At 56.1% G+C, this 27,331-nt stretch overlaps 1 protein-coding gene across 1 annotated transcript; it reads left to right on the forward strand.

Moving 5' to 3' along the window:
- Positions 1 to 811: 811 nt before the first annotated feature.
- Positions 812 to 5,378, forward strand: LOC135976214 (leukocyte immunoglobulin-like receptor subfamily A member 2). Its single transcript, XM_065570952.1, has 4 exons — positions 812 to 842; positions 1,621 to 1,917; positions 2,574 to 2,858; positions 5,257 to 5,378. The coding sequence occupies exons 1-4, from the start codon at positions 812 to 814 to the stop codon at positions 5,376 to 5,378; spliced, it is 735 nt and encodes a 244-aa protein (XP_065427024.1).
- Positions 5,379 to 27,331: the final 21,953 nt, after the last annotated feature.

Here is a 27,331-nt window from a genome sequence, read left to right on the forward strand (position 1 = left end):
ATCATCTGACCCCACTCCCCTCCCAGAGCTGGGGTATATAACAGGGTAGCTGCCGGGGCATCAGGTTTATGTCGAGTATCACTGTCAGTAACAGAAACAGGAGGCGAGCGCTGGCTCTGGGCAGACTTCCCCTTTTCACGGATTTACCGGCTGCTCCTTTAACAACTCAGGATCTAAATTTACCCCTACATCATCTCCTCACAGGTGCCAGAAACCACAACCCCACCCAGCCCCCCATCCCGTCTCTGTGCCACATCACTCAGCTAAGAACCGCGTCAGCAGCGATGGTATCTGAGAAGGAAGTTAGCCAGCCCCCTCCACACACTGGGCCTAGCTGCTGTCTGTCCTGCTACATGGGAGAGGGTCGCTTCATGGGGGGCACTGCGTATGGGGGGGAGCCCTCCTCTGCTCTGAGCTGCTGCCCAGAGAGGCTATACTGGTCCACTGGAAAAGGTCAGGGCAGCCTGGGCACCTCTTGATACCTCCTGAGATTGCCCCTTACCCAACTGGTCCCCAGACTGGGCAGCTCCCATGTGGGGCTGGGAGGTGATGGGGGGGTGGGGCTGGGCAGCTGCAGGAGGGGATGTGGTTTGATGGTCGTGGCAGGGATCTGGCTTTGCTCTGATCACAGTAAATTTGGGCTGAAGACTGCAGAGAAACCATCTGATGGGGAAGAAAAGGGCTGAGCGCATCACAGACTTCCTGGGGCTGCAGCCCCCAGCGCAGTTCCTCATTCAGCTCGCACTCGGGCCTCAGGCTCAGTAGAGCTGGGCACCGGGGCACTGGTGGAAGGGTCCCCCACAGCCCCATCATGGTGTCTGCTCTCACCATCCTCCTCCTCAGTGAGTATCGGAGACAGCCAGGGCGTGTGCCCATGGGGGGAGGAGGGATCCAGTTGTTTGGGATCTGGTCACTAACAAGCCATCTCCTCTCCAGGCTGCCAGCTGGCCGGGCACAGCGGGGTGTGGGGAGGTGAGTATCAGTCTGTGTGGAGGACGGTAACATCAAGGACAGGGAGGGGATGCGTAGGGTGGGGAAAAGAAGAAATGAGCCCTGAACCTTCCCCAAAACTTAACCCAAAAAACTCCCCCTGTGAGCTCAGACCCATCCCCCTTCTTCTGTGCCTCGCCCCACCATGGAGTAACTAGGAGCCGAATCTGGCTCCCGGAGTCTGACAAAGGAGAGGGGAACCGTCCCCTGGTTCAATGTCCTGCCCCCCACAGGCTGCGAGGATGGGGGGTGGGGAGGCAGCATGGGATTTATTTCAGCTCATACAAATGCTAATGGGGCCCGTCTGTGGGCTGTAGATACCCCGTTCCCAAGGCACGGGGAAAGGTGGGTCTTGTGCGACTCCCATTGGTCACAGACTCTATTTCCAACCCTGGAGCCACTGGTCAGGCTCCCTGGCTGGCCTGTGGGGGGACAGGTGATCTCTCATGCAGCCGGGTCCTGAGCTACATCTGGGTGAACCCCCTGCCCCCAAGCCCCATGGGCAGGCAGTGCCAACCCTAGTAGGCGACTGACTCCTAGAGAGGCCGAATGACGGATGGACTGAATTGGAGCAGGGGGGAGGCGGGGGTGGGGTGTCTCCCCTTTTTAACTCCTGTCTCTTGTTGAAAGCCGGGCGTGAATTTCGCAAGCCCACCATCTGGGTGAGCCCCAGCAGGGTGGTGGCGCTTGGGGGAAGCGTCACCATCCGCTGTGAGGGTTGGTTCCAATCCATGAAGTTCTTTCTGCGTAAAGCTGGACACACAAACCTGCATGTTCGGTCGGCGGTGGCTGATGGGGCCGTGGGTGAATTTCCCATCCTCAGTGTCAGCCGGGAAGATGGAGGGAGCTACACCTGCGACTATCGCTCCATAACGGATCAGAGTCGCTGGTCGTATCTCAGCGACCCCGTCGAGATCATTGTAGCAGGTGAGGGGCCGGGCTCAGTGTCTCAGCTCCCAGCCCCACACTCCGGGGCTCTCTGCACTGATGGGACGCTCAGAGCCAGGCTCTGTCCTGATCCTTGGGCCCAGCAGAGGGGACACCCAGCTGGGGAGGGGGGATGGAGTCACTGGGGCATTTCCCAGCCATGGGGGAGAAGCAGTTGCTGGAAATGCAAGGCTGAGGGAGAGGGATCCCTGTCCCCAGGGGGAGCTGCAGAGCGGGCGGGGCCTTTCCCAGGTAACACATGAGTTAGGGGGTGATGGGCAGAGCTGAAGGTTATAAACTTCAGTGTATAGTACAGACTTGCACAGTCCCCTGCAAGTCAGGGGTGGTGCTGTGCACAGAACCCAGGAGTCCTGGCTCCCAGCAGAGAAGCCAGGGAGTGAATGGACCCTGGAGACTGGACTGGCCTCTCACCCACTAAGGAGCAGATCTCTGGGCCCCCAGGGGCTAGGGTTGCTCCATGTCTCATGCTGTTAGCCCAGGGCTCAGAGGAAACTCTGGCCCCTGTGGAAAGGCATCCAGGATCCCGTCCCCAGGGCCGCCGGGTCTGACCCACCACTGAGGCCCCGTGATGAGGAAGGGCCCCAGGATCGAGTGATGGGGCCTGCGTCTCACGGCCTGTCTCCTTGCCATTGCAGATCCCAGCTACCCCAAACCCAACATCACCCTGAGCCCCAGCGGGGGTGTCTCCCTGGGGAGATGGGTGACCATCCAGTGTTGGGGGCAGCACCAGGGCATGCGGTTTGTGCTGAATAAAGAGGGACGCCATTTCCCACCTGTGGATTTGGACAGGTTTGGGGCTCTGTTTTCCTTCAGCATCATGTGCCAGGAGGACGGCGGGAGCTACAGCTGCTCCTATCACAGCAGATCGGAGCCGTTCACCGTGTCATACCCCAGCGACCCCGTGGAGCTGGTGGTGAGAGGTGAGGAGCCTGGCTTGGCGTCCCTGTTCCCAGCCCCTCCCCCAGCCAGGCCCTCACGGGGGCTCAGTGCCAATGAGACACTCAGAGCCAGACTGCCCTGAGCCCTGACCCAGCAGAGGGGACGCCCGGCCGGAGAGCGGGGACGGAGTCACTGGGGGGTTCCCCAGCTAGGGGGGAGCAGCAGCCCCTGGAGACTCGGGGCAGGGCGGCTACTTTAACGCTGCCCCTTGTGCGTAGGAACCGTGAGTTGCTATTTAATCCAGTGATCCCCTCCCCTCTGTTCTCCAGGCCCCGCCCCAGGCAGTGCCCTGGTTGGGGCTGAATGAGGCAGGGGCTGCAGGAGAAGCAGTGACTTGGTGGACACAGCACTGGGCTGGGACCCAGGAGATCTGGCCCAGCTCCTGGCGTGGCCACAGACTCTGTGTGATGGGAGCACGTTGTGGTTTCCAAAAGTTTCCTTCCTTGTGTGGGGCCTCAATCTTGGGGGAACTCAGTCCAAGCGCCCACAAACTGTTGTGCTCCCAGTTAGTGGAGACCTCTTCAAACGCTGGTCTCAATAGCGCTGGATCCCATGTATTGCAGGAGCATGTAGGGCCCCTGCCATGATCAGGGCCCCTTTGTGCCAGGTGCTGCTTAAAGACAGAATGAAGAGACAGTCCCTGCCCCTGGAAGCTCACTAAGGAAAGTGAATCTGTCTGTGCCTCAGTTTCCCCCCTGTAGAATGGGGATAAGATGTCTCGCTGCCTCCCGGGAGGCTGATTCCCTTCCTATGTGGGGCTCAGGCCCTGCAGTGCCAGGCGCCAGAGGCCAGCCTGTGAGTCGCTCTGTGCTCAGGGGGGCTGGACGCAGTGAATGAGGCAGGGGCCACACACGGCATATCAGGACCCCAAGAACTAGGGAACTGTCGGGCTGGGAGCCAAGCTTGCAGGGTCGGGATTCTGGGTCAGGTGGACTCTGGTATCTGGGAGAGAATCTGCCCATGGCTGGGGAATCATAGAAGATTAGGGTTGGAAGAGACCTCAGGAGGTTCTAGTCCAACCCCCTGCTCAAAGCAGGACCAACCCCAACTTAATCATCCCAGCCAGGGCTTTGTCAAGCTGGGCCTTAAAAACCTATAAGGTTGGAGATTCTACCACCTCCCTAGGGAACCCATTCCAGTGCTTCACCACCCTCCTAGTGAAATACTTTTTCCTAATATCCAACCTAGACCTTCCCCACTGCAACCTGAGACCGTTGCCCCTTGTTCTGTCAGCTGCCCCCACTGAGAAGAGCTGAGCTCCATCCTCTCTAGAACCCCCCTTCAGATAGAGTTGGGATGGACTCACTGGGGCATTCCCCAGCCAGGGGGAGCAGCAGCAGCTGGAGATTAGGGGCTGGGGGGGATTCCTGCCCCGTGGTGCAGCGGCAGAGAAGGGGGCTTTTACCAGTGGAATTCTCCCCTGGGTTGCTCCCAATCTGGGGACCCATGGAGGAGTTGGGGCCCGAGGTGGGCAGTCGCTGAGTCACTGTTTTGGCCCCTCTCCCTGCCCTGACAGACACTGGTTCTATTCCACCAGGGGGAGGAACAGCCCCCTGCCCCTCACTCACCACCAGACCCCCAGCTCCCCCGATGCCTCCTGCCCTTCAGGTCACAGCCTGGAATTTGCTGGGGGATCCCAGAGGAGGGGCAGGATCTGGGGGGCTGGGCTGTGAAATTAGGCCCAGATTGGTGCCAGAGTCCTTGGACAATAACCCACCCCCCCTTGGGCCACAAGACATCCCCCTGGCAAGAGGAGTGAGCATTACCCAGAATTCCCTTGGTTCTTGCTTCCCCTCCCCTAACTGGGGTCTCAGGGAAACCCGCAATAGATGTTCTGCTGCCTCTGGCTGCGCCCTAGTCCCCATGGCCCTGGTCACCGCCCAAATGTGGGGGACAGCGGTTAACGTACCAGCCTCCCCCAGCGCGCACTGCCTGGCTGTGTTTGTCAGCAGCTGAGATACCCCGGGGCTGGGCTCACTGCACAGCAGACAGGCCGGAGCAGAGGCACCTGTGGGGGTGGACAGAGGGGTCCTATGGGGACAGGGAGCTGGGGTGGTTCCCTGTTATGAGGGGCTAAGACCCTGAGGCTCTGATTGTCCCCATCCTCTGCCCCAGTCCTGGGGTGCTGGGTGACTCGGGGGCAGTTCGTCCACATGGGAGCCCCCTTCACCGGGGAAACTGAGGCTCAGCCCCCCGGGGCAGCAGGATGCAGTCTCCCCTGAGGGGATCCGGCCCCAGAACCATGGCACCTGAGAGACCCCCAGAGGGGGGCTAGGCCGGACCTGCCGGACGGGGGGTTGGGGGCTCTGCTCCCAGGGCAGCGACAGCTACTGATCTCCCCATCCGAGCCACCAAGTGACTCTTCCCTTCCTCCCGCAGCAGCCCCCCCGGATTTCACCCACGCCAACATCGCCCGCCTGGGGCTGAGCGCCGTGGTCCTGCTCGTCCTGGGGCTGATTCTGGCTGAGGCCTATTATAGCTGCCCGAGGGGGGCGCCCTAGGTGAGGTGACCCCCCCTTCTGTGCCCCTTGCTCCCCCCAGGGGCTCCTGTAATGTGTAATCTCTCTGTGCCCCCAGGAGCCTGGATCCAGCCATGCAGAGAAGAGAATTGCCCTGGGGGATGAGCCGCTTCCTCTTGGGGGGCTGAGACACAAACCCCCCTTCCCCCAAACATCCCTGCCTCGGAGAATCCCCCCCCCAAACAGCTTTAGATCTGACAGCTGCACCCCAGGATTGAATCCCTGATGGCGGGAGCACGAGCCCTTACGAGACCCACCGTTGTCCCCTGTCCATCCAGAGCTGCACCGGGCAGGTTGCATTTGGCCCTAGCACTTTCCCAACTGGCAGCTGGGTCGTTAAATCCCCCAGGACCACCAGGGCTCATTGTCCAGCCCAGAGCCGGGCCCCCACATCCCATAGAATCGCACACAGAACAGCGCCCTGAGACAGAGCCCCCAAGCCTCAGCCCTCTGTGTGTCAGGATGCTGCATCTGCCCTAGCACTGGAATAACGGCACTTACTGCCCCCTGGTGTCTGTCCCCCTCTTCTCTCTGCAGCGGGGTCCCCCAGCCCCTTTTCTCTTCCCCTTCTCCTTAGACAGCCGAAGCCTGCATTTCTATTGCACAACCCCCCAGAGCATCCTTCTCTCCTGCCCCAAAAATCTCCCTATCCCAGAGGGGGCTGTGGTAATGGAGCCTCCAAATGTCCCCTCGTGGTGGGTTCAGCTGATGAAGGTGAGTGAGAAGTTCAGGCACCATCATGAGAACATGGACCCCCCGAGGCCTTTTGGACCCTGCTCCGCGGAGACGTCCTGAGCAGAGCGGCTGGAGAGAGGGACCCTGATGCCATCGCCCCTCCCCCAGCTGAACCCCCCCCCAACCCAGGAAGAAATGGGGTCAGACTTTAACAGCAGCCACAGCAACACCGGCTCCAGCCCAGCTCCGCTGGATCCTCCGCCCCCAGGACAGTCGTTAGCTTCTCCAGGGCCAGCGGGGAGACGCCCAAACCCAGGGGATTTTCCAGCTAGAGACTCGCTCCAGCGAACGGGGCCGGGGCCGGAACAGACCCCTCATTTCACACAGCACCTGCCACATCTCCCCTAGTTCCTGCTCTGCTGTGTCTGTAACAGCCGGTTTCAGGGGTCACTGGGGGGTTTGCCGTGGGGCTGAGCAGGCTGCGGGCTCTGCACCCCTCTCCCAGCCTGTGTTTAACCCTGTTCAGTGTGGGGCAGGGGCTGGGGCGTGTTCACACCTCGGGCCCTTTATTGTGTCTCCACAAACACAGCAGGGCACAGAGTGATTTAGCTGCCCGCACTTCTGGGGTCCCCCATGGTGGGTGTTTGGGGGGAGCTGGCTGGGGGGAGACGGGAGTTTGAGGGAAGTAGGTTGGGGATATCAGGAGGGGGGAGGAGAGGAGAGGGGTCGGGATGGGGGACAGGAGTTTGAGGGCTGACATGCTCCCCCAAAGCTCAGAGCTGGGGGTAAGGATTGTTTGAGAGTATGGGGGGGGCGGGGGCAGATGGTGCCCCCCAGGAAGGCGCTGTCATTGCTACCCCTCGGCAGCTTCCCCTCTCACTGCCCTCTCCTACTCCTGACCCCTCAGTCCTGGGTCCCTCACTTTCTTTTCCCTCAGTCTCCTGCTCCCATAATGCTCCACACACCCCTCTTCCCCACATTCCCTGAGGGAGGTTGGGGTGTGTGAGGGGTGTGATGTTGCACCCCATAATGCTTTATAGAAATATGCTTATGAATGTCAATATGACATACCTGGAATATGTTTTATGCTAGATTGCACAGAGATGTTACATGGCATAAGGTTATGTTCTTCTGCATGTACTCATCCTATTTGTATGAATGGATCATTCTTGTACCTGAAACTAGAAATATGAAATATAACTCTGAGGGCCTATTGTCATTATGCAAAGTGTGGGCCATTAATGGTGGTTTGGAATCTTGATGGCTCCCATTAACCTGGACAATTGACTGTAGATGGGTCTGGTTACTTGCAAGCCTTCCTGTGAGTCAGGCTAGGAAGAATGAAGGCTAAGGGCAGATGTAAAGCACTGGGCATTAAACCCACCTTCAGAGACCCCAGCAGGGAAAATGCTGCCGAGTGTTTACGCTCTCAGCTGGAAGTGCCCTGGCATGGCCACGTTAGCAGGTCTTGCAACGCCACAAAGTGCAGTGCACTGTCCCAGCATGCAAGTGGCTGCAAGGTGCTTTTCAAATGCGGGGGGTGGGGTGGAATGGAGTGTGACAGGGAGTCTGTTGTGTGTATGTGGGGGGAGAGAGAGTGGGTTTTTGGGGTGCTGGGTGTGTCAGCATGCTGTCTTGTAAGTTCAGACCCCCCCACACCTCTATCACACACACTCACAGCAACCAACATTCCACACTAATGGCTTGCTTTGTCCAGGAGCAGATGAACAGGAGGGCTGTCAGAAACAGAGCTTTGAAAGGGGATATCTGCATTCCTACAGCTGATTCCAAAACAATGACAAGAGTGGCCACTTGACTTCAGGGGATTATGGGACATTTCCGGAGGCCGATCAGAGCGCAGTAATGCAACACTTTGTTCACACTGATGCTGGGGCGTTTCAGCCAAGGTGCAACAAGCGTTATGCTTTTCATGGAAGTGGATTACCAGGAGTGCTCCAGCTGCAGAGTCCAGGCGCTCTAAGTGCCTTGCCAGTGGGGACAGGTCGGGAGTTAGGGAGCCTGGGGCTGCTTTAATGCACTCTAACTTGCAAGTGTAGCCAAGCCCTTAGGGTCTCACAGGACATGTGACCATGTCACGTGGTACAGGAATCCATCTTTAATGGTGGTTTGGAATCTTGATGGCTCCCATTAACCAGGACAATTGACTGTAAATGGCTCTGTTTACTTGTAAGTCTTCCTGTATCTGTGTGTGCTGGCAAGTGGTTAATGAAGTCTTGCAGTGACATGTGATCATGTCACCTGAACTGGAATCCATCTTTAACCTGGTGCTTTTCCATTGAGAAGGAGGGGTGGGAACCCAGAGAGGAACAAAAGATTCCTGGCTTGTGCACAAAATATATAAGGGGATGGAACAGAACAAAGGAGGCGGCAGTCATGAGAAATCCCCTCGCTACCACCTGAGCTGGAACAAGAACTGTAGCAGGGGAAAGGAATGGGCCCAGAGTAGAAGGAGGCTAGTCGGTGAAAGAAGCTTAGTGGAACATCTGAGGGTGAGATTTACCTGCATTTAGTTTCCTACCGTATTAGGCTTAGACTTGCGTGTTTTAATTTATTTTGTTTGGTAATTTACTTTGTTCTGTCTGTTATTACTTGGAACCACTTAAATCCTACTTTTTATACTTAATAAAATCACTTCTTACTTATTACTTAACCCAGAGTAAGTATTAATACTGGGGGGGGGGAACAGCTGTGTATATCTCTCTATCAGTGTTATAGAGAGTGAACAATTTATGAGTTTACCCTATATAAGCTTTATACAGGGTAAAACGGATTTATTTGGGGTTTGGATCCCACTGGGAGCTGGGTATTTGAGTGCTGGAGACAGGAGCACTTCTTAAGGTATTTTCAGTGAAGCCTGCAGCTTGTGGGGGGACGTAGTTCAGACCTGGGTCTGTGTTTGTAGCAGGCAGGCGTGTCTGGCTCAAACAAGGCAAGGTACTGAAGTCCCAAGCTGCCAGGTAACACGGGCTCAGAGGTAGTCTAAGCACATCAGGTGCCAGTCGCAAGCGGGTTTCTGTGACCCAACCCCTCACAAGCAGATAGGGGATGGGGTGGGCAGAACTGGGGAGGGGCCAGGGGGCATGAGGGGACACAATGGGGGGTGGAGGGACAGGGGGCAAAATTGGGGGGAGAGGGACCTGATCGGGGGGATGTGAAGGAACTACAGAATGGGGGAGGGGACATGGAGCGGGGTGGGGGGACATGTATGGGGGATCAGACACAGGCCGGAGGGCAGAACGGCAGGGGATGGGGATATAGGACATGGGTGGGGTTGGGGGGGATGTGAATAGAGAAGGGGACACAGGCCTGGGGCTGAGGAGCCCAATGCGTGAAAATTGTGGGTAGGGGGTGGCGAAGAAGCTGGGGAGTCAGAGCTGGGGCATTAGTCAGGGGGGCCAGTTTCTCTTGAGCTCTGTCCCCGTGTTCTTTCCCCCTCCCCTTTTTGGGGGGCTGGTTGGCTGTCCCCCATGTCTCTTTCAAAGCATTCTGAGACCAGGGCCCTGAGCTGCGCAGACCCACTGCCCCGGGGATGGGCTGGGGAAGGGACACGGGGTCTTTCACCTCTAGGGGGCTGGCTCTAATCTGTGTCCTTTTCTCTAAGCACCGGACCCCACCCCCAACCAGAGCCAGGGAGAGAACCCAGGAGTCCTGGCTTCCAGCCCCTCCCCCCAAATCATTGGACCCCATTCCCCTCCCATAGCTGGGGTATATAACAGGGTAGGTGCCGGGCATAAGGTTCAAGCAGAGTTTCACTGGCAGTAGCAGAAACAGGAAGCGAGCACCGGCTCTGGGCAGACTTCCCTTTTTACAGATTTATCGGCTGTTCCTTTAACAACTCAGGATCTACATTTATCCCTCCCTGCCCCCGTCATGAGGACCAGAAACCACAACCCCGCCTAGCCCCCTGTCCTGTCTCTGTGCCACATCACTCGGTTAAGAGTAGATTCTGCAGCAACGCTACCTTAGAAGGAGGTTGGCCAGGCTGTCACAGACTAACAGGTCATGCTCAGTCTTGGCCCCATGGGGTCTCTGGGGGGAACCCCCTTCAGTGCAACAGCCCTTCTCAGGGGTCCACTCTCTCTCAAGGTTACGTCCCTCCACCTCCTGGAGGGTCACCAGGGCAGCTTGGGAGAAAAACTCTAACCACAGGGTAATCCCCACTTACTTGCCAGATAGTTGGAGATTTCCAAGAAATAACACAAATACATACAACATATTCAGCACAGTAATTACATTAAACAGAAGACAAATATAACGTAACAGGGTAAAACACTATTCTTAGGGTCACCGGTGCCCACCCTGATAATACCCGTGACTTTCCCCAGTCATGTGACCTGATGTAGCAAATGTAAAATTAGTGTCCCATTGGTATGCGTACTTTGTTGGGGCCCTTGATGATCTACAACCACAAAATTCTTCTCTGCAGTGTTTTAGCAGTGTGGCTGACTGGGTTCAGTACAGCCCAAAGGACTCACAAGTGGGAGGAGGTGGTAAGTCCCTCCACAGGTTTAATATGCAGCAGGTTATAAAATCCCCAACCCCTCACTCCCTGGCTTGAGGACACAGTTCAGGGAGTAGGGGGTCCCCAAAATAAGTTCCCTGACTGACTAACTAAAAGCTGGTGCACTCACAAACTCCATGAATGATCCTCAGGTTCAGAGATGACTCTGGACTCCTCGGTCACTGCAGAGGGGCTGGTCTCTGCTGGCAGGGATCCTCTTCTGGCAGGAATCAGGCTGTGTTGGTCCCAGGATTTTCCCTCCCCACAAAGGGGTGCAGGGCTCAAGGTGCAGATTACACAACTGTACTAAAATCCAAACTGTAGTCTCCTAGCCCAGCGTCCAGACAAACCCACAGCAGGCAGCAGCCCCGGACTAGCAGTCAGAGCAGAGCTGACCATGTGGTGACTGGTCTCACCTAGGGAGCTGGGGGGCTAACTCAGCCTGGCTGGGGAAGTTTCCCAGCAAAACTCTACAAACTGGGAGTCCTCAGTGGAGAGGGTAAAACCTAGCTAAGGGATCTTGCTTTCAGGTCCCTAGAGGCCATTTCTCAGGGGGAGCCCTACAGGTAGGCCTGGGACTCCCCAGCTCCCCGCACAGCCAGTCCTGCCCTCAGGGCCACCCAGACAGGGGGGCAAGTGGGGCAATTTGCCCCAGGCCCTGGGTCCTGCAGGGGCCGCTACGAGTATGTCGGAGGCTCCCACCACTTCCGTCTTCCCCCATCCCCTGGCGTCTCAGCGCGCTGTGTCCAGGAGCGGTCCTGGCCAGCGCTGCAGTGCCGTAGCTCCAGCGGGGCCCGAGCTCCTCCCGCTCGGAGCTGCGTGGTAAGGGGGCGGGGCTGTGAGCTGTGGACGAATGGCGGGAGATCAGCCCCGCTGGAGACACCATGCCGCTGCAGCGCTGTCTGGGGCCGCTCCTGGACACAGCACGCTGAGACTTCGGAAGAGGGGGTAAGTGGCATGGTAAGGGGCCCATCCCCCACAGCCCTAACCCCCAACTCCGAGCCCAGCCCCTCCAAGCTGGGCACCCCTCTGACCCCATCCCCCCATAGCCCTGACCCCTAGCTCCGAGCCCAGCCCCTCTGAGCCAGGTACCCCCCCAACCCCATTACCCCCACAGCCCTGACCCCCAGCTCCGAGCCCAGCCCCTCTGAGACGGACACCCCCCTGACCCCATCCCCCCACAGCCCTGACCCCCAGCTCCGAGCCCAGCCCCTCTGAGACGGACACCCCCCTGACCCCATCCCCCCACAGCCTGACCCCCAGCTCCGAGCCCAGCCCCTCTGAGACGGACACCCCCCTGACCCCATCCTCCCACAGCCCTGACCCCCAGCTCTGAGCCCAGCCCCTCTGAGTCGGACACCCCCTTGACCACATCTCCCCACATCCCTGAGCCCAGCCCCTGTGAGCCGGGCACCCCCCAACCCAGAGCCCAGCTCCCCACCCAGCCCTGGGCAACAGCAGCACCACCCCCAGGCAGCGACAGCCCATTGGCACCAACCATCACCATCACCCAGCAACAGCCCATTATGTAATTGCAAATGTAGACATCCCATTAAAGCATTTAATGTTTTTAAATAATGTATTTCGTGTATTTTCAAATTATTACAAATTAATTTTTGAATGTATTTCACTGGTTATTTTTTACATTTCCAAATACATGTTACTAGAGTATTGCAACTTTTTTTTATGGAAGGGGCTCCCGAAATTGCTTTGCCCCAGGCCCCCATAATCCTCTGGGAGACCCTGCCTGCCCTTGCCCTTGCCCTGGCTAGTTCCAGACTGACTCAAAAATGGCTTCTCCCCTTTCCTGAACTCCCTGGGAAGGGCATCTCACCCCCAGACTCTGAGTCTGCCTTGGCTCCCCCTCCCTATCAGGGACAGTGCCTCCCCCTGAGCGGCCAGAAGACAGAGCCCCAGGAATCTAGGTCATCTCCTTGGGGGTTACATATATATAAATATATAGTCTTTTGTCTGGCAAAAAAATTTCCCTTGAACCTAACCCCCCCACACCCCATTTACATTAATTCTTATGGGGAAATTGGATTCACTTAACATCATTTTGCTTAAAGTAGTATTTTTCAGGAACAGAACTACCACGTTAAGCGAGACGTTACTGTACAATGCAAAGGAAAATGAATGTTCAACAGATCAAGACTTTTAAAATGATGCCTCACAAGGCACCTTTGCACCCGACCTATCATAATTCTATCATAGTGGTGAATATGGGGGCTCCAGGGTTCTACTTTGAGGTACAGATGGTCACCCTGTGGTATCACCGTGGTGCAGCCAGGGCCTGGGAATGAGGCCTGGGTGAGGAAAGACGGTGAACTTCCTTTCCCTTTCAGAGGCGGCTGTTTGTGTTGTCCCCGTGCCCACAGGGCGGGTGACTTGTTCCCTTTAACCTTCTCCATTTTTACTCGTTTTTTTATGAGTTGCTGTTTAATAAATTGTACGTGCTCTGAACTCTATGTACTGATCAGTGGGTCAGGGAAGCATCTGGTGCAAATAGAGTGCCCTGGAGTGGGGACACCCTCACCCCTGTCCTAAGTGACCACGACAAGACTGGGGGTTGAGCCCCCAGGGATTCAGGGCCCAGCTTTGCCGGGGTTACAAGGACTCTGCCGCACAGGAGGGAGGAAGGGGAGCCCTCGAGGTCAGGCAGGCCTCTGGGTAAAAGGAGTGGGAGCGAGGACTCAGATCCTTTCACTAGCCAATCCCACCGGGGCGGGTATAAACCAGGAAAGTTCCCCACAATAGCAGGACAATTCCCCCACTTACACTAGGAGCGGGGTCAGCGGCCGCCCTGCCCGTCCTGCCAGCGAGTAAAATGAACTGGTTCCTCCCCAAAGACCGTATTAATTTTACCTACATAGGTCACCAGCTGGGCTTGAACCCAAAATGAAAAGGGGATGGAATTTTCATGGAAAACATGGTCAGTGGAAGATTGAAGACCAGACCCCGTGGTCACCTGGCTCACAGCCTCATGCACCTTCCTCAGGGCTGCAGGGTACATTGAGGGTGACCTGTCCCCCCTCTCCACAGAGACACAGACAAGCTATGAGCTGCATGTTGCTTGGCCAGGCTGAAGGTCCCTGGGTTGCTTGGGTTTTGCAAAGCCCTCTGCTTGCTTTGACCACACTAGATTTTGCCTGCAGATTAGAGACAATGTGTGAGGGACACAGCATGATATGAGCCATGTTGGCTTCCTGTATCTGGAGGCACCTGCTGAGTTCCTTATTTGGGGCTCGGTGGAGCTGGGCAGCGGGATGTTGGTGGCAGTGCTGAGGGGCCCCTCACTGCCCCAACCATGGCACCGGCTCTCACCGTCCTCCTCCTCCGTGAGTATCGGAGACAGCCAGGGCGTGTGTCCATGGGGGGGATCTGAGACCAGGGTCTGTGTGCATATGGGGGGGGGGCGGGGATCTGAGACTAGGGCACATTCCCATGGTGGGGGGGGGGAATCTGAGACAATTGCATCTGGCAAAGGGGGAGAGATCTGAGACCAGGCCAAGTGCCCATGGGAGGGATCTGAGATGGGTGTGTCTCTGAGGTGGCTTATGCCCATGAAGGGGGGGACCTGAGATCAGGGTGTGTGCCCATGTGTAGGGGATCTGAGACCGGGGCGTGTGACCATGGGGGTGGGGATCTGATACCAGGGCATGTGTCCATAGGGGGGACCCTGAGACCAGAGCACCTGCCCATTCGGGGGAGGGTCTGAGACCAGGGTGTAGGATCCAGTCACTCTATGATCTGGTCATTAACAAGCCATCTCCTTTCCAGGCTGCTGGCTGGCCGGGAAGAGTGGGGTTTCGGGAAGTGAGTATCTGTGGGGCAGGGGAAACTTTAGTGTTCAGGACAGCTAGGGCAGGAAGGGGGAGAGGAAAAGAGGTGCTGAGCCCTGGACCTTCACCCGCAAAATCAGTTCAACCTCCTTGTATTGATCCCAGGGGATTGAGATCAGAACCTGGTCCTGCCCCCAGTGCAGTTGGGGATGACCCCTGATAAACCAGGGGATGGGAGGTGGGTAGGGTGACCAGACCTCCCATTTTTAAAGGGACAGTCCTGTATTTAACCCTCCTGCAGGTGTCCCAACTTTTTCTTAAGAACAGGCAAACTGTCCCTTATTTTCTGTCTCCCCCCATCAGTAATGGCCGGATCCTTGCTCGCCAGCCGCCTCCCAACAGCAGTGAGTGGCAGGGTCCACTGGCTGATGATGGGGTGGTTGTGCATGGCTGGTGGTGGGGCGAAGATGCAGTGGGTGGGACCAGCCGCTCCCCTGCTGGTCCATCAGTGCAGATCCTGCTGCATGCCAGCTTTTGGCCAGGAGAGCCCCACCCCCCCTTCCCATTTCTGGCTGGCGCGAGCTGCGGCTGGTGGGTGTGGGCAGGCGCCAGGCAGCGGCTGGTTACGTGTCACCTCTGCTGCCCACCCATCAGCCCTTTATGTGCTCCCCCTCTCACTGTCCTCTCCCTGCCTTGCTCCTTCACCCCCCCAGCCCCGCTGCTCTGCCATGCCCTCCCGGCGAGACGCAGCCCAACCCAGTGCTGTGGGGAGAACCAGACACTGGTCAGAGCACTCAGCTCACTCACAGCCTGGCCGGCAGGCTCCTCCCTTCCTCCCCCACTGCCTCTGGCTGGGGCTAGGGTGACCAGACAGCAAGTGTGAAAAATCGGGACGGGGGTGGGGGGGTAATAGGATCCTATATAAGAAAAAGACCCAAAAACCGGGACTGTCCCTATAAAATCGGGATATCTGGTCACCCTAGGCTGGGCCGGCGCCCGGGAAAGCCCAAGACAGGGAGGTGGGGGAAGGGATTTCCAGCCTGTTCCCACACCGAACCTGCAGGGTCCACAGCAACCTCCTGGGGCTTAGCACCCTCTTCAACCTCCACCCCCTGGGTCCTGCCCCCAGGGAGCGCGGGGCTGCTCCATCCCCTGGGCACCTTCCCCTGCTGAGCCCCCTCTCTGGCCGGGGTCACTGAGGCCCCTGCAGTCAGGTTCCCTGGGCCCTGGGGCACAAATCAGCCTTAGGGCTTAACCCCTTCCTGCCCGCGTTGTAGCTGGGGGACAGGAGGCGGCTGGGTTATGTGGGTGGCCAGCAGCAGCCTGGGGGTGTTCGCTGCCTTTCCACACTGTGCGGGCAGGAAGGGACAAGCTGCTTCCATCCCTGGGGGAGAGGGGGAGAGATGAGTTCTGCAAAGACACAGGCCAGGTCAGCCCTTCCCTCCCCCGCCAGCTCCTCCCCGGTGGCTGAAAGCAGCTCCTGTCCCTTCCCTCCCACACAGGGCCGAAAGGCTGCTGCTGGTCACATTCTGCTGTGAACCCTGGCAGAAATCTGGAGGGGGGACATGTGACCCTGTGTCTCTCCCCCCCACATACACATTTTGCCTCAGGAAGACATGGCGCCAGGTACCAGGAGAGGTGGGTCCATCCCCGGGGGCCCAGCCAGGTATGGAGGGGGGAGAGCACTGGGCAGGGAGGTTTGTTTTGGTTCGGTCAGACACACACCCCTTTGTGAGAGAGGGGTACAGGAGTGTGTGTGTGTGTGTGTGTGTGTGTGTGTGTGTGTGTGTGTGTGTGTGTGTGTGAGAGAGAGAGAGTGTGTGTGTAAGCTCTCCACGTTGGGGGAGGGATGGGTGGTGTTGCCCCTCCCCATGTGAACACTAAAGGCTTAAAGATAAGAAGGTAAATAAAAATAATCCAACTTCGCAGTATTTCTTTTTAACGAGGGCTCAGTCACTTGATGTGAATGTGAAGGTTTGTACTGCGTAGCTCTGATTGATTGCCATTGAACTCGCTTGAATATGAGTAATTTTACCAGGTGTCCCATATTCAGCAGAGGGAAATATGGTCACCCTCCTGGTGGGCTGAGATCAGAACCCAGCCCTGCCCCCACTGCAGTCAGGGGTGACTCCGGATTGACCCTGGGGGGCTGAGATCAGAATCCAGCCCACAGGTTCCGTGTGGATGCAGTGAGGTGTCTGTTAGCCCCGGCGCTGTCCCTGGGGCTGGGCGCTAAGGGCAGGTTACAGACACACGGGGAGGGGCTTGTGTCTCCCCATCTCACTCCTGTTTGTCTGTGAATGCAGAGCTCCCTGCACCCGGACCCTCCATCTCCGTCAGCCCCAGCGGGGTGTTCGCCCCGGGGGGAGCCGTCACCATCTGCTGTCAGTGTCGGTGCGGGGGCAGGAGATTATTGCTGTATAAAGGTGGAATCGAAATCCGGGAACTGGATGCTGCTGGGGACAGGGGTGAATTCATCATCCCCGGTGCCAGGTGGGAAGACAGAGGGGCCTACGCATGCCGATCTCGCTCCAGATTGGAGCCGCCCAACTGGTTGTATCCCAGTGAGATGGTGCGGATCATTGTAGCAGATGAGGGGCCCGGCTCAGTGTCTCTGCTCCCAGCCCCATGCCCAGACAGACCATCATGGGGGTCTCTGGGTGGATAGGACACTTCTTGGGGTGTCGCTTAAGCTGCCTGTGCCTCCATTTCCCCTTGTATGAATGGGGGATAATCATCCCTCCTGCAACTTGTGTCTGGTTAGATCATCAGGACTTGGCTTTAAAGCAGGGACTTTTTCTCCCTATGTCTGTGCAGCACCCAGCACCTCTGACTCCCAGCCTCCTCCCGATCTAACCACTAGTCCCCACTCCCCTCCCAGAGCCAGGGATAGAACCCAGGAGTCCTGGCTCCCAGGCTTCTGGGCCCAATGATGTAGATAGATGGGTACAGAGGGGTGCTCTGGATTTTAGGCAGTTTCGGGCGTAGCTCCCGGGAATCTCTGGGATCTCGGAGAGGTTCCTCTGGCTGGGTTTTCTCCCAGGGGCCCCGTCTCTGGGACTGTGCAGTGAGGACGAGGAGCAGTGACTGTGCCGGGGTCTGTCTCATGGCCTGTCTCCTTCTCACCACAGAGCTCATCTACCCCAAGCCCTCTATCTCCCTGAGCTCCAGCAGGGGGGTTGCCTTGGGCAGGAACCATGACCATCTGGTGTTGGGATCTGTACCAGAATGTGAGGTTCCTTCTGTACAAAGATAGAAACCCGAATGTTTCCTGTGGATGCAGTGAGGTGTCTGTTAGCCCTGGCACTGTCCCTGGGCGCTAAGGGCAGGTTACAGACACATGGGGCGGGGGTTGTGTGCCGGCTCACACAGCCAGCCATGCAATGCAGTCACAGGCTGGGGGCGGGGCCGGCACATCAGCCCCTGTCCCTGAAACCCCCGTCCCCATGTGTCCCTGCAGCCCCTTCCCCTGTTCACGGACTCAACGCTGTCACCCCACTAGCTCCTGAGCCCCAGTCTGTGACCCCCCAGCAGCCCTGGGTGCCCCACTCTGCCCTCACCTGGCTCTGCAGCAGGTGCTGTGATGAACTTCTGCTCCTGGGGGAATTCTGCAGCACGGGGCAGGCAGGGAATATTTTTCCCCACAGAAAATACATTCTGCCCCAGAAGTGCTGCAGTTCCACCTCTGCCCACCAGGGATCCCACAGCGGGCTGTGTTCATGCTGCTGGCTGCTCCGGTGCCACAGTGACCTCTAGTGGGCAAAAAGCGGTACTGAAACACTTAGGCAGAATGAAGAACAGGAGGACTTGTGGCACCTTAGAGACTAACAAATTTATTAGAGCATAAGCTTTCGTGGACTATAGCCCACTTCTGGGCTATAGTCCACGAAAGCTTATGCTCTAATAAATTTGTTAGTCTCTAAGGTGCCACAAGTCCTCCTGTTCTTCTTTTTGCGGATACAGACTAACACGGCTGCTACTCTGAAACCTTTCATTAGGCAGAATGTATTTTATGCTGGGGAAAAAAAATTATGTGGGACAGATGAATTCTATGTGCCCACAGATGCACAGAATTCCCCCATGAGTAACAGTGTGTGTGTGTCCCTGCTGCCCCCCTGCTGGAGGGGCTGGGCCCTGCTCTGTGTGTCAATCGTCTGGGTCCTGTGCCCTAGTGCAGAGGTTTTCAAAGTTCAGGTAGTGACTCAGTACTGGGTCGTGGAATGCCAGGCACTGTGTCCCCTTGCTCAGGACCCAGGGACCCTGGCACCTGGCCAGTAAAAACTTCTTACGTAAAACTACTAATAAAACTATAGTCCCTACCTAGCAGCAGATCTGGCTCGTAGGCTGGGGGGCCATGGGGCTCCGCTCACTGCCCCACCCCGAGCATTGGCTTCACACTCCCATTGGCCAGGAATTGGCCAATGGGAGCTGGGGGGGTGCTGCCTGTGGGTGAGAGCCGCAAGGAGCCGTTTGTGCACCTCCACCTAGGATCCAGACCTGCTAGCCGCTTCCGGGGTGCAGCGCGGTCCGTGGTGCCAGGACAGGTGGGAAGCCTGCCTCTGCATGTCCCGCGCTGGCTCTGGCTCCGGGTAAGGACCAGGGTGCTCTGAGTGCCATCCAGCCAGTTCTCCAAGTCATTACTCATTAGCACCTCGGTAGGCAGGTGATCGTACACCCCAACCTCTTTGGGTCTCTCCTTAGCCCCCCATTTCAGCTCCCTCAAGGCCCATGAGGGGGGATGGCCCGCCCCGGCATTCACAGGCACCTCTCTGTTGGGCTACCTGGAGTCCCACCTTTGAGAGGTCTCTGGATGACTCCCCTTCTGAGTCCCCGATGTGGGTCTCCCTCCTGCCCCCTATCTGCTGTCCACAAACTCATCTGCCAGTGCCCCTGCACTGCACAGATTTTTGGGCTTCCGGTCCACTAACCACATCTTAAGGTGTGGAGGGAAGATGTGGTTAGTGGACCGGAAGCTCCAAAATCTCCAACCCCACCAGGTTATACACATCCTCTGCGGTAGTGGCCCCTGTGCCCTTCCCCCACTAACGGAGATATTCCCCCAGCAGGTTGGCGACCTCCTTGTAAGTGACACCTGAGGTCTTGCGTACACCTCAAAATCGTTTCCTGTACGTCTCGGGGGTCAGTTGAAACTTCAGCAGCAAAGCCTGTTTGAACAGATCATAGTTCCCCTGTCTGAATACCACCCATTTGGCTGAATGCCTCTATGGCCTTAGGACCCAGCAGGGGGGTCAGACAGCGAAGCCTGTCTGCAGGGTCAATCTGGTTCAGATCACAGGCCTTCTCAAAGGCTGTGAGGTAGGCATCAATATACCCCCCTCCTGGAACAGGGGCAGCAGTTTGGTGTCTAGATTCCCCACAAAATTGGCCTCTCGGGGCCCTTCCCCACTTACCCACCAGCAGGCCCTCTTGGTCCGCCGCTCCTCCAACTCCAACTCGTGCTTCCGCTGTTCTGCACGGTCCTCCAGCCTCCGCTCCTCCAGCTCCAGCTCCTTTGCTTTCAGCTCCAGCTCCAGTCTCCGCAGCTCCTCCAGAGAGGAACCTGACTGGGGTCTCCCTGTGCCAACTGGAGAGTCAGGTCTGATAGACTCCGTCCTGGTCGCTACACAGACTGTCCCCACAGCTACTTCCCACCTCTCCAGGAACCCCGGGAGCCCCCCTGGGGTCTGGAGCCTGTTCCTCAGACTGGTCATTCTCTACAAGCTGAGCAATCAGCTGCTCCTCAGTGAGCCTCCCCACGCTCAGCCCCCTCTCTCTGCACAGATGTGCCAGGTCCTTCTGGTTCTAGGCCATTTCTGTGCTGGTTCCTTCAATTCCCTCGTTTTATCGCTGGCAGCCACTCACTGCAAAGCGCCTGCGCTCGCAGCCAACTGTCTACAGGGTGCATCCGGCAACCATCCTCTGCTACCACATTGTCACAGACTCACAGGTCGTGCCCACTCTTTGCCCCGTGCGGTCCCTGTGGGGAACCCCCTTCAGTGAGACAGCACTTCTCAGGGCTCCACTCTCTCGCGGGGGTCAGGCCCCTCCACCTCCTGGAACCGCACCTCTCTGTGCCTTAGCACACCTGTTTCTGCCTTGGGCCCCCTCAGGGAGTCCACTCGCTCTGGACCCCCGAGGCCTCCGCTCCAGAATGATGCCACCCTGTTCTCTAGCCTGGAGTGACTCTCAGCCAGCGTAAAACAGGAGGGTTTATTGAGTGTCTGAACCCAGCACCGGAAACTCTCAGGGCCTCAGGCCTGGCCTCCCTCAGCACAGCACATCCAAGTCTCCCCTACATCCAGGTGGGCTCTGCCTGCTCCCTCTCTCCAGCCCAGAGCCCCCCTGCTTCCCAGATGGGCATCTGATATCACCACCCCCAAGCCCTGCCTCTGTCCATTTTCTTCTCTCCAAGTAAACAGGGTCATAAACAGGGTTGCCTGGGCCTCCTCTCCTCTCATCTGCCCTTTGTACCCCTCTGGCTGGAACCATCTGGTCAGGACACCGGGGTCCCCTCTTCACAGCCCATTGTCCTCCCACTGGCCAGAACTGGCTGTGACTCCTGAGCTGGGCCTCCTGGTCACCAAGTCACCAGTCGCTGGGGTCTCCATTCTCCAGGCCATTGGCTGGGGTCACAATTTCGACGGTCTTCTGTAACAACAAACTCCCTCTCCCCTCACCTCGTTAAACCAGTAACACCCATGGAAACTGAGTCCCACCCCCTCTGCATGCAAACCATTGGAAAAACCAAGGAAACCCCTCCACTTCATCACACCCCTTGTTTCACACGGCGTCTGCCACAGCTCCCCTGGTCCCTGCTCTGCTGTGTCTGTAACAGCTGGGTCCACAGGTCAATGCGGGGTTTGCCGTGGGGCTGAACAGGCTGTGCCTCTGGACTGTGCCCTGGCCCCTTTTTAACCCGCCGCTCAGCTCCAGGCCCCTTATCCTCAGGTCCCCCATTTTCTTTTCTGTCTCCTAATCCTCAGTCTCCCCTCCACAGTCCTCCTGGCCCACAGTCCCTGCCCCATAATGACCCCCCACCCCACATTCACCCCTCCCCCTCTCCCTGCCCCTCAAGGCATTCTACAGGGGCAGGATTATTCCCCTCCAGGCTGAGGTATTGGCCATCTTAGCCAGGGGACAACATGGCCACCCTGTGAGGACTTCAGGTGGCGAGGGGGCGGCCATGTTAACTGAGGGCCACCAGGGGGTCCCTTCCCTTAGGGATCAAAGGGAGATGACGGCCAGGGCTAGTGATGGGGCAGTGAGGGATGGAAAGGTAGGAGGTGTGGGGGAGGCAGAACATGGGAAGGGCCGGAGGGGTTGATGGGACACATGCTGGGGGGGCAGAATGGGGGAGGGGCCGGGGAGGCAAGGTTGTGTTGCTGACAGCCCCGTATCACTAGGGACACCCCATATTTACCCAGAAAGTTGCCTGTCCCCTGGCACGTCAGGCCAGGATCCCCGTTCTTCCGGATCTCAGCACCGGCTGCGGCCCGTCCGGTGTCTGCACAGCCCAGCGGGTCACAGGGAGAATGGGCCGTTTGTTTTGTCACTGGTTCCAGCCAAGGGCACATTGGTCCCCGTGAAGGAAACCCCAGCACGGGAGCTGTGCATGGACGCTGCCTGCCAGCGACAGCCCTGCCAACCTGGGCCTGCAAACAGAAAGGGTTCGGTTCTTAGCAGTTACATGAGGAGTCCAGGCTCCCAGCCCCCCTCCTCTAACCATTAGACCCCACTCCCCTGCCAGAGCCCGGAACACAATCAAACCTTCCTGGTCCCCAGCTTTGTACAAGCTGCTAGCCAATGACGTATAAACAAAGCCGGTGTCACATCCCTCTCTAGGGGCCTGGCCATATAATCATTGACAGGGTCTCCTCCAACTCGGGGGGCAGGTTCTCTGCAGGGGCATTAGAAGGTCCCTGGGTCTCTCCCGGTTGGCAACCCTGTGACACTACACCCCGTATTCTTCATAGAAATATTGTTATAATATGATTATAGCATAACTAAGATGGTGTTTTATGCAACATGGGTCTTGTGAGTATCATTGGAAAGGTGATGATTTACTGACTATGATTATCCTATTTGTATGCGTGGATCATTTTTGTATCTCAAGCTAGGAATATTGGCTTTACATCTGTCCTGCAAAAGTGTTTGCCCCTGGGGAACACCCACGAGACAGAATGCAACCAGTCTGTCTGGCTAGCTGGGAACTAGTCAATGAACCATTAGGGGGAGCAATAGGTCTTTGAAGATGTTAATCTCCTGTCTTCCTGAGAAGTTTCCCGAGATGCTACAAACAACCTCTGACTCATGGCTGCTTTGACCCTGTAGGCTCATGTGATTAATTCATCTGGTTCTGGACTCCATGATGGAATAACAGTATTTTTCCACTGAGCTGGGGGGGAACCAAACTGGAAAACAAAGGGGGATCGCGCCCTATGTTAAACCTATTTAACACTGGGAAGTGAGATAATCAGGTATGATAGACTCATAGACTCATAGACTTTAAGGTCAGAAGGGACCTTTATGATCATCTAGTCTGACCTCCTGCACAACGCAGGCCACAGAATCTCACCCACCCACTCCTGTAACAAACCCCTAACCTATGCCTGAGTTATTGAAGTCCTCAAATCGTGGTTTAAAGACTTCAAGGTGCAGAGAATCCTCCAGCAAGTGACCCGTGCCCCACGCTGCAGAGGAAGGTGAAAAACCTCCAGGGCCTCTGCCAATATGTCCTGGAGGAAAATTCCTTCCCAACCCCAAATACAGTGATCAGTTAAACCCTGAGCATGTGGGCAAGACTCACCAGCCAGCACCCAGGAAAGAATTCTCTGTAGTAACTCAGATCCCACCCTCTAACATCCCATCACAGGCCATTGGGCATATTTACCTGCTAATAATCAAAGATCAATTAATTGCCAAATTTAGCCTATCCCATCATACCATCCCCTCCATAATCTTATCAAGCTTAGTCTTGAAGCCAGATATGTCTTTTGCCCCCACTACTTCCCTTGGAAGGTGTGACGAAGTGGGGTTTTTTCTTGTTTTCTATGGAGTTTCAATGGTTTGCATGCGGAGGGGGTGGGACTCAGTTTCCCTGGGTGTTACTGGTTTAATGAGGTGAGGGGCGAGGGAGTTTGTTGTTGCAGGCGACCGGAGAGAGGACTTGGGGACCCAGCCCATGGCCAGGAGGATGGATACCCCAGCGACCGGTGACCTGGAGACCTGGTGACCCGGAGGCCCAGCTGAGGAGATGTAGCTAGTTCTGGCCAGTGGGCAGACAATGGGCTGCAGAGTGAGGACCCAGTGACCTAACCAGCCGGTTCCAGCTAGAGGACAGAAGCGAAGAGAGGAGGCCCGGGTTTACAACCCTGTTTCCCTGGAGAGAAGACAATGGACAGAGGCGGGGCCTGGGGCCGGTGATCTCAGATGCCCAGCTGGGAAGCAGGGGGGCTCTGGGCTGGAGAGGGGGAGCAGGCAGAGCCCACCTGGATGCAGAGAGACTGGGATGTGCTGGACTGAGGGAGGCCAGGCCTGAGACCCTGAGAGTTTCCTGTGCTGTGTTCAATCCTCAATAAACCCTCCTGTTTTATGCTGGCTGAGAGTCACTCTGGTTTAGAGAACAGGGTGGCATCAACCCCTTTGGGGATGAAGGCCTGTGGGGTCCAGAGCAAGTGGACTCCCTGAGGGGACCCACAGCGAGAAACAGGTGTGCTAAGGCTCTGAGAGGTGCGGCTCCAAGAGGTGGAGGAGCCTGACCCCGAGAGAGAATGGACCCCTGAGAAGGGCTGTCTCACTAACAGGGGCACCCCCCATGGACCACACGGGGCCAAGAGTGGGCCCAATCTGTGAGTCCATGACAAAAGGCTTTTCCAGAACTTCACTCCTCTAATGGTTAGAAACCTTCATCTAATTTCAAGTCTAAACTTCCTAATGTCCAGTTTATATCCATTTGTTCTTGTGTCCACATTGGTCCTAAGCTTAAATAATTCCTCTCCCTCCCTGATATTTATCCCTCTGATATATTTATAAAGAGCTATCATATCTCCCCTCAGCCTTCTTTTGGTTAGGCTAAACAAGCCAAGCTCTTTGAATCTCCTTTCATAAGACAGGTTTTCCATTCCTTGGATCATCCTAGTAGCCCTTCTCTGTAACTGTTCCAGTTTGATAAATGAAAGGGTGGGGGGAGCTCCCTTTTATGGACACCCACCCAGCCAGTAGCTATAAAATCCCTCTTAGTAGCGGTTCTCTAATTGCTTTACCTGTAAAGGGTTAAAGGATCTCACTGCTATGCATAGGTAAAAAGAAGTGAATGGAATTGAAAAACGACTCCCCTATTGTCTGTCTGTGGTTGTTCTCTGGGGAGAGGCGGACACGGCAGAGCGATGCTATAAGAAGCTTCGACGAGATGCTGTAAGAAGCTTCGACGAGGTAAGAAAAATCATCAGTATCATACCTAGAAACTACTCATCTAAAACCCCAGAGATGTAAGTGGACCAGGAAATGTCTAGGAAGATGCGATTAGGTTTATTCCTTTTATTTCTTTATGGCTTGTGGATTCCTCTGTGCTAACCCCAGGTGCTTTTGTTTTGCTTGTAACCTTTAAGATGGACCTCAAGAAAGCTAGTCTTGGTGCTTGATCCTTGTAGTTGTTTTTTTCTTTAAAACTAGCAATAGCCTAAGTTCCCAGATGTATTTTCTTTCTTATTTTTATTAATAAAATTTACCTTTTTTAAGAACAGAATTGGATGTGTGTGTCCTAAGAGGTTTGTGCACATCTTGTTTGATTAGCTGGTGGCAATAGATGATTTTCTTTGTTCTTCTTTCTCAGCTCATCCCCGGAGGGGGGGTGTGTGTGAAAGGGCTTGAGGCTACCCCACAGGAATGAATTCCCAAGTGCGCTTCCTGGGCTCTCAAAGGGGTTCTGCACTTGCGTGGTGGCAGCTTCTACCCAGCCAAGGTCAGAGAGAAGCTGTAACCTTGGGAGTTTAATACAAGCCTGGAGTGGTCAGTGTTAATTTTTAGAATCCTTGCAGGTCCCACCTTCTGCACTCGAAGTGCCGGAGTGGGGAATTAGCCTTGACATCAGGGTTCATTCTTCACTGAATCCCCACCTAGGATGACTGCTGAAACATCTATCAAAGACAAAGTGTGTGTGGGGCGGGGGGAGTTGGAGAAGGACTGAGCCCAGGCCGGAGAAGGTGTCTGGCCTCTGACAGGAATACCTGGAATTTTAAGCTGCAGGCAAGAGCAGTTTGCCTTCAGTAAACTCTGCAATCTGCTTAAAACAACATTTAGGGTGAGAAATTCCTGCTTGTAACCAGTTCCTTTAGTAGCGAAGCTTATATTGCGTTGTGGTTTTATTTTCTGGGTGGTCTGCTTTGATCTGTTGGCGATCCCTTATCATCACTTCAAATCTGTCTTTTGTAGCTAATAAACTTGTTTTTGTTTTCTCTAAAACCAGTTTGTGCAATTCATAACTGGGGGGCAAAAGCTGTGCAGACCTTCCTTCCCCTTGCGGGAGGGAACGAATTTCATGCGCTTACGCTGTACAGTTCTCTGTGCAGCACAAGACAGTACAGTTTGGGTTTACACTCCAGAGGGGGGTGCACTTGAGTGCTGGACAGCTCCTGAGCTGAAGGCTTCGCACGCAGAGCTGGTTTCAGTGTCTGTGTCTTTCTGCAGCTGGGTGTGTCCCTACCTCTGTGTGTGCTGGGGAAGGCTTGAGGGCCTGACTCAGCAGGACAGGGTACGCAACAGATCCCTTTGCCTGGTCAGAGCCCGAGAAGCTGGTGGTAGCTGTTAGAAAAAGAAGCAGGTTGATCCAGTGGTGGATTTCACTTCGGGCTTCTTTATCGTGATACTTGTTCCCCTCGACCCAATTGTCGAGGAAGCCCTGGATTAGTTACAGCCACTCTTTTTATCTAAGTTAGGATGTAAATGCCTACATCCGTTACAGCACCACAAAAACCCTTGTTAAGTAATATGAACGCCCACACTATGATTATACCCACCCCTATTTACAGCATTACCCATATTATACAGACATTTTTACCTTGAAAAGACATTTCTTTGCAGTAATTGTAGCCACAAGTTCCCTTAATTAGCCACTCACAGGGGAGGGAGGAAGGAGCCATGACCCCGAGCTCGTTTATGTAGCGGGGAAAGGAAGGGAGGGGACGATAACGCTGCTCTACACAAAGAGCATCTTTTAGATCCCCACATTCCTTATGCAGTTGGGCGCTTATCTATCCCCAGCAAGCTGAAGGGGAGGGCGAGGGATGACACTTATCTATCAAGCCAAGAAATGGTGCCTGCCTGTGACTTTATTCCCTAATACCATACCAGCACACCAGCGGTTTCCCAGGTCTCTACTTAACCCTTACATACAGCGGGTGAGGGGCCCGGCTCGGTGTCCAGTCCCCCACGCTCAGCCAGACCCTCGAGGGGACTCTGCGCTGACGGGATGCTCAGAGCCAGGCTCTGCCCTGGGCCCAGAGGTGGGGACATCCAGCCAGGGAGGAGCAGCAGCTGCTGGAGGTTCGAGACTGAGGGACCCCAGCCCCATGGGGAGGTGCAGAGCACGGGGCCTTTACCGGGAGATGCTCCCCCAGGCTTTCCCCATCAGGGGACACACAGAGGAGTCAAGGCCCAGGGGTTGCCCAGCTGGCATTGTCCCAGACACATAAATCCCCCCACACACACCCGGGAAGGACCCTGAAGATTGATGCTGAGTCACGGGGGGGCTCATCACTGGGAGGGGGAGGGGACGCATTGAGGGATCTTTTTTGTTATTTTGCATCCTGTTAACCTCTAGATTTGTAATAAACACAGAACCACAAACCAGCCCCCTCCCCAGGCAGCTACAGACCTCTGTCCTGGTGCCAGGAGTGTGTGTCACACCTGGGGGAGATGGGTTCGCTCGAGGAGGGCTGAGGGGGCTCCTCCAGCTCTAA

Source organism: Chrysemys picta, chromosome 17, assembly GCF_011386835.1.
Source record: "Chrysemys picta bellii isolate R12L10 chromosome 17, ASM1138683v2, whole genome shotgun sequence".
NCBI classification, from domain to species: Eukaryota; Metazoa; Chordata; order Testudines; family Emydidae; genus Chrysemys; species Chrysemys picta.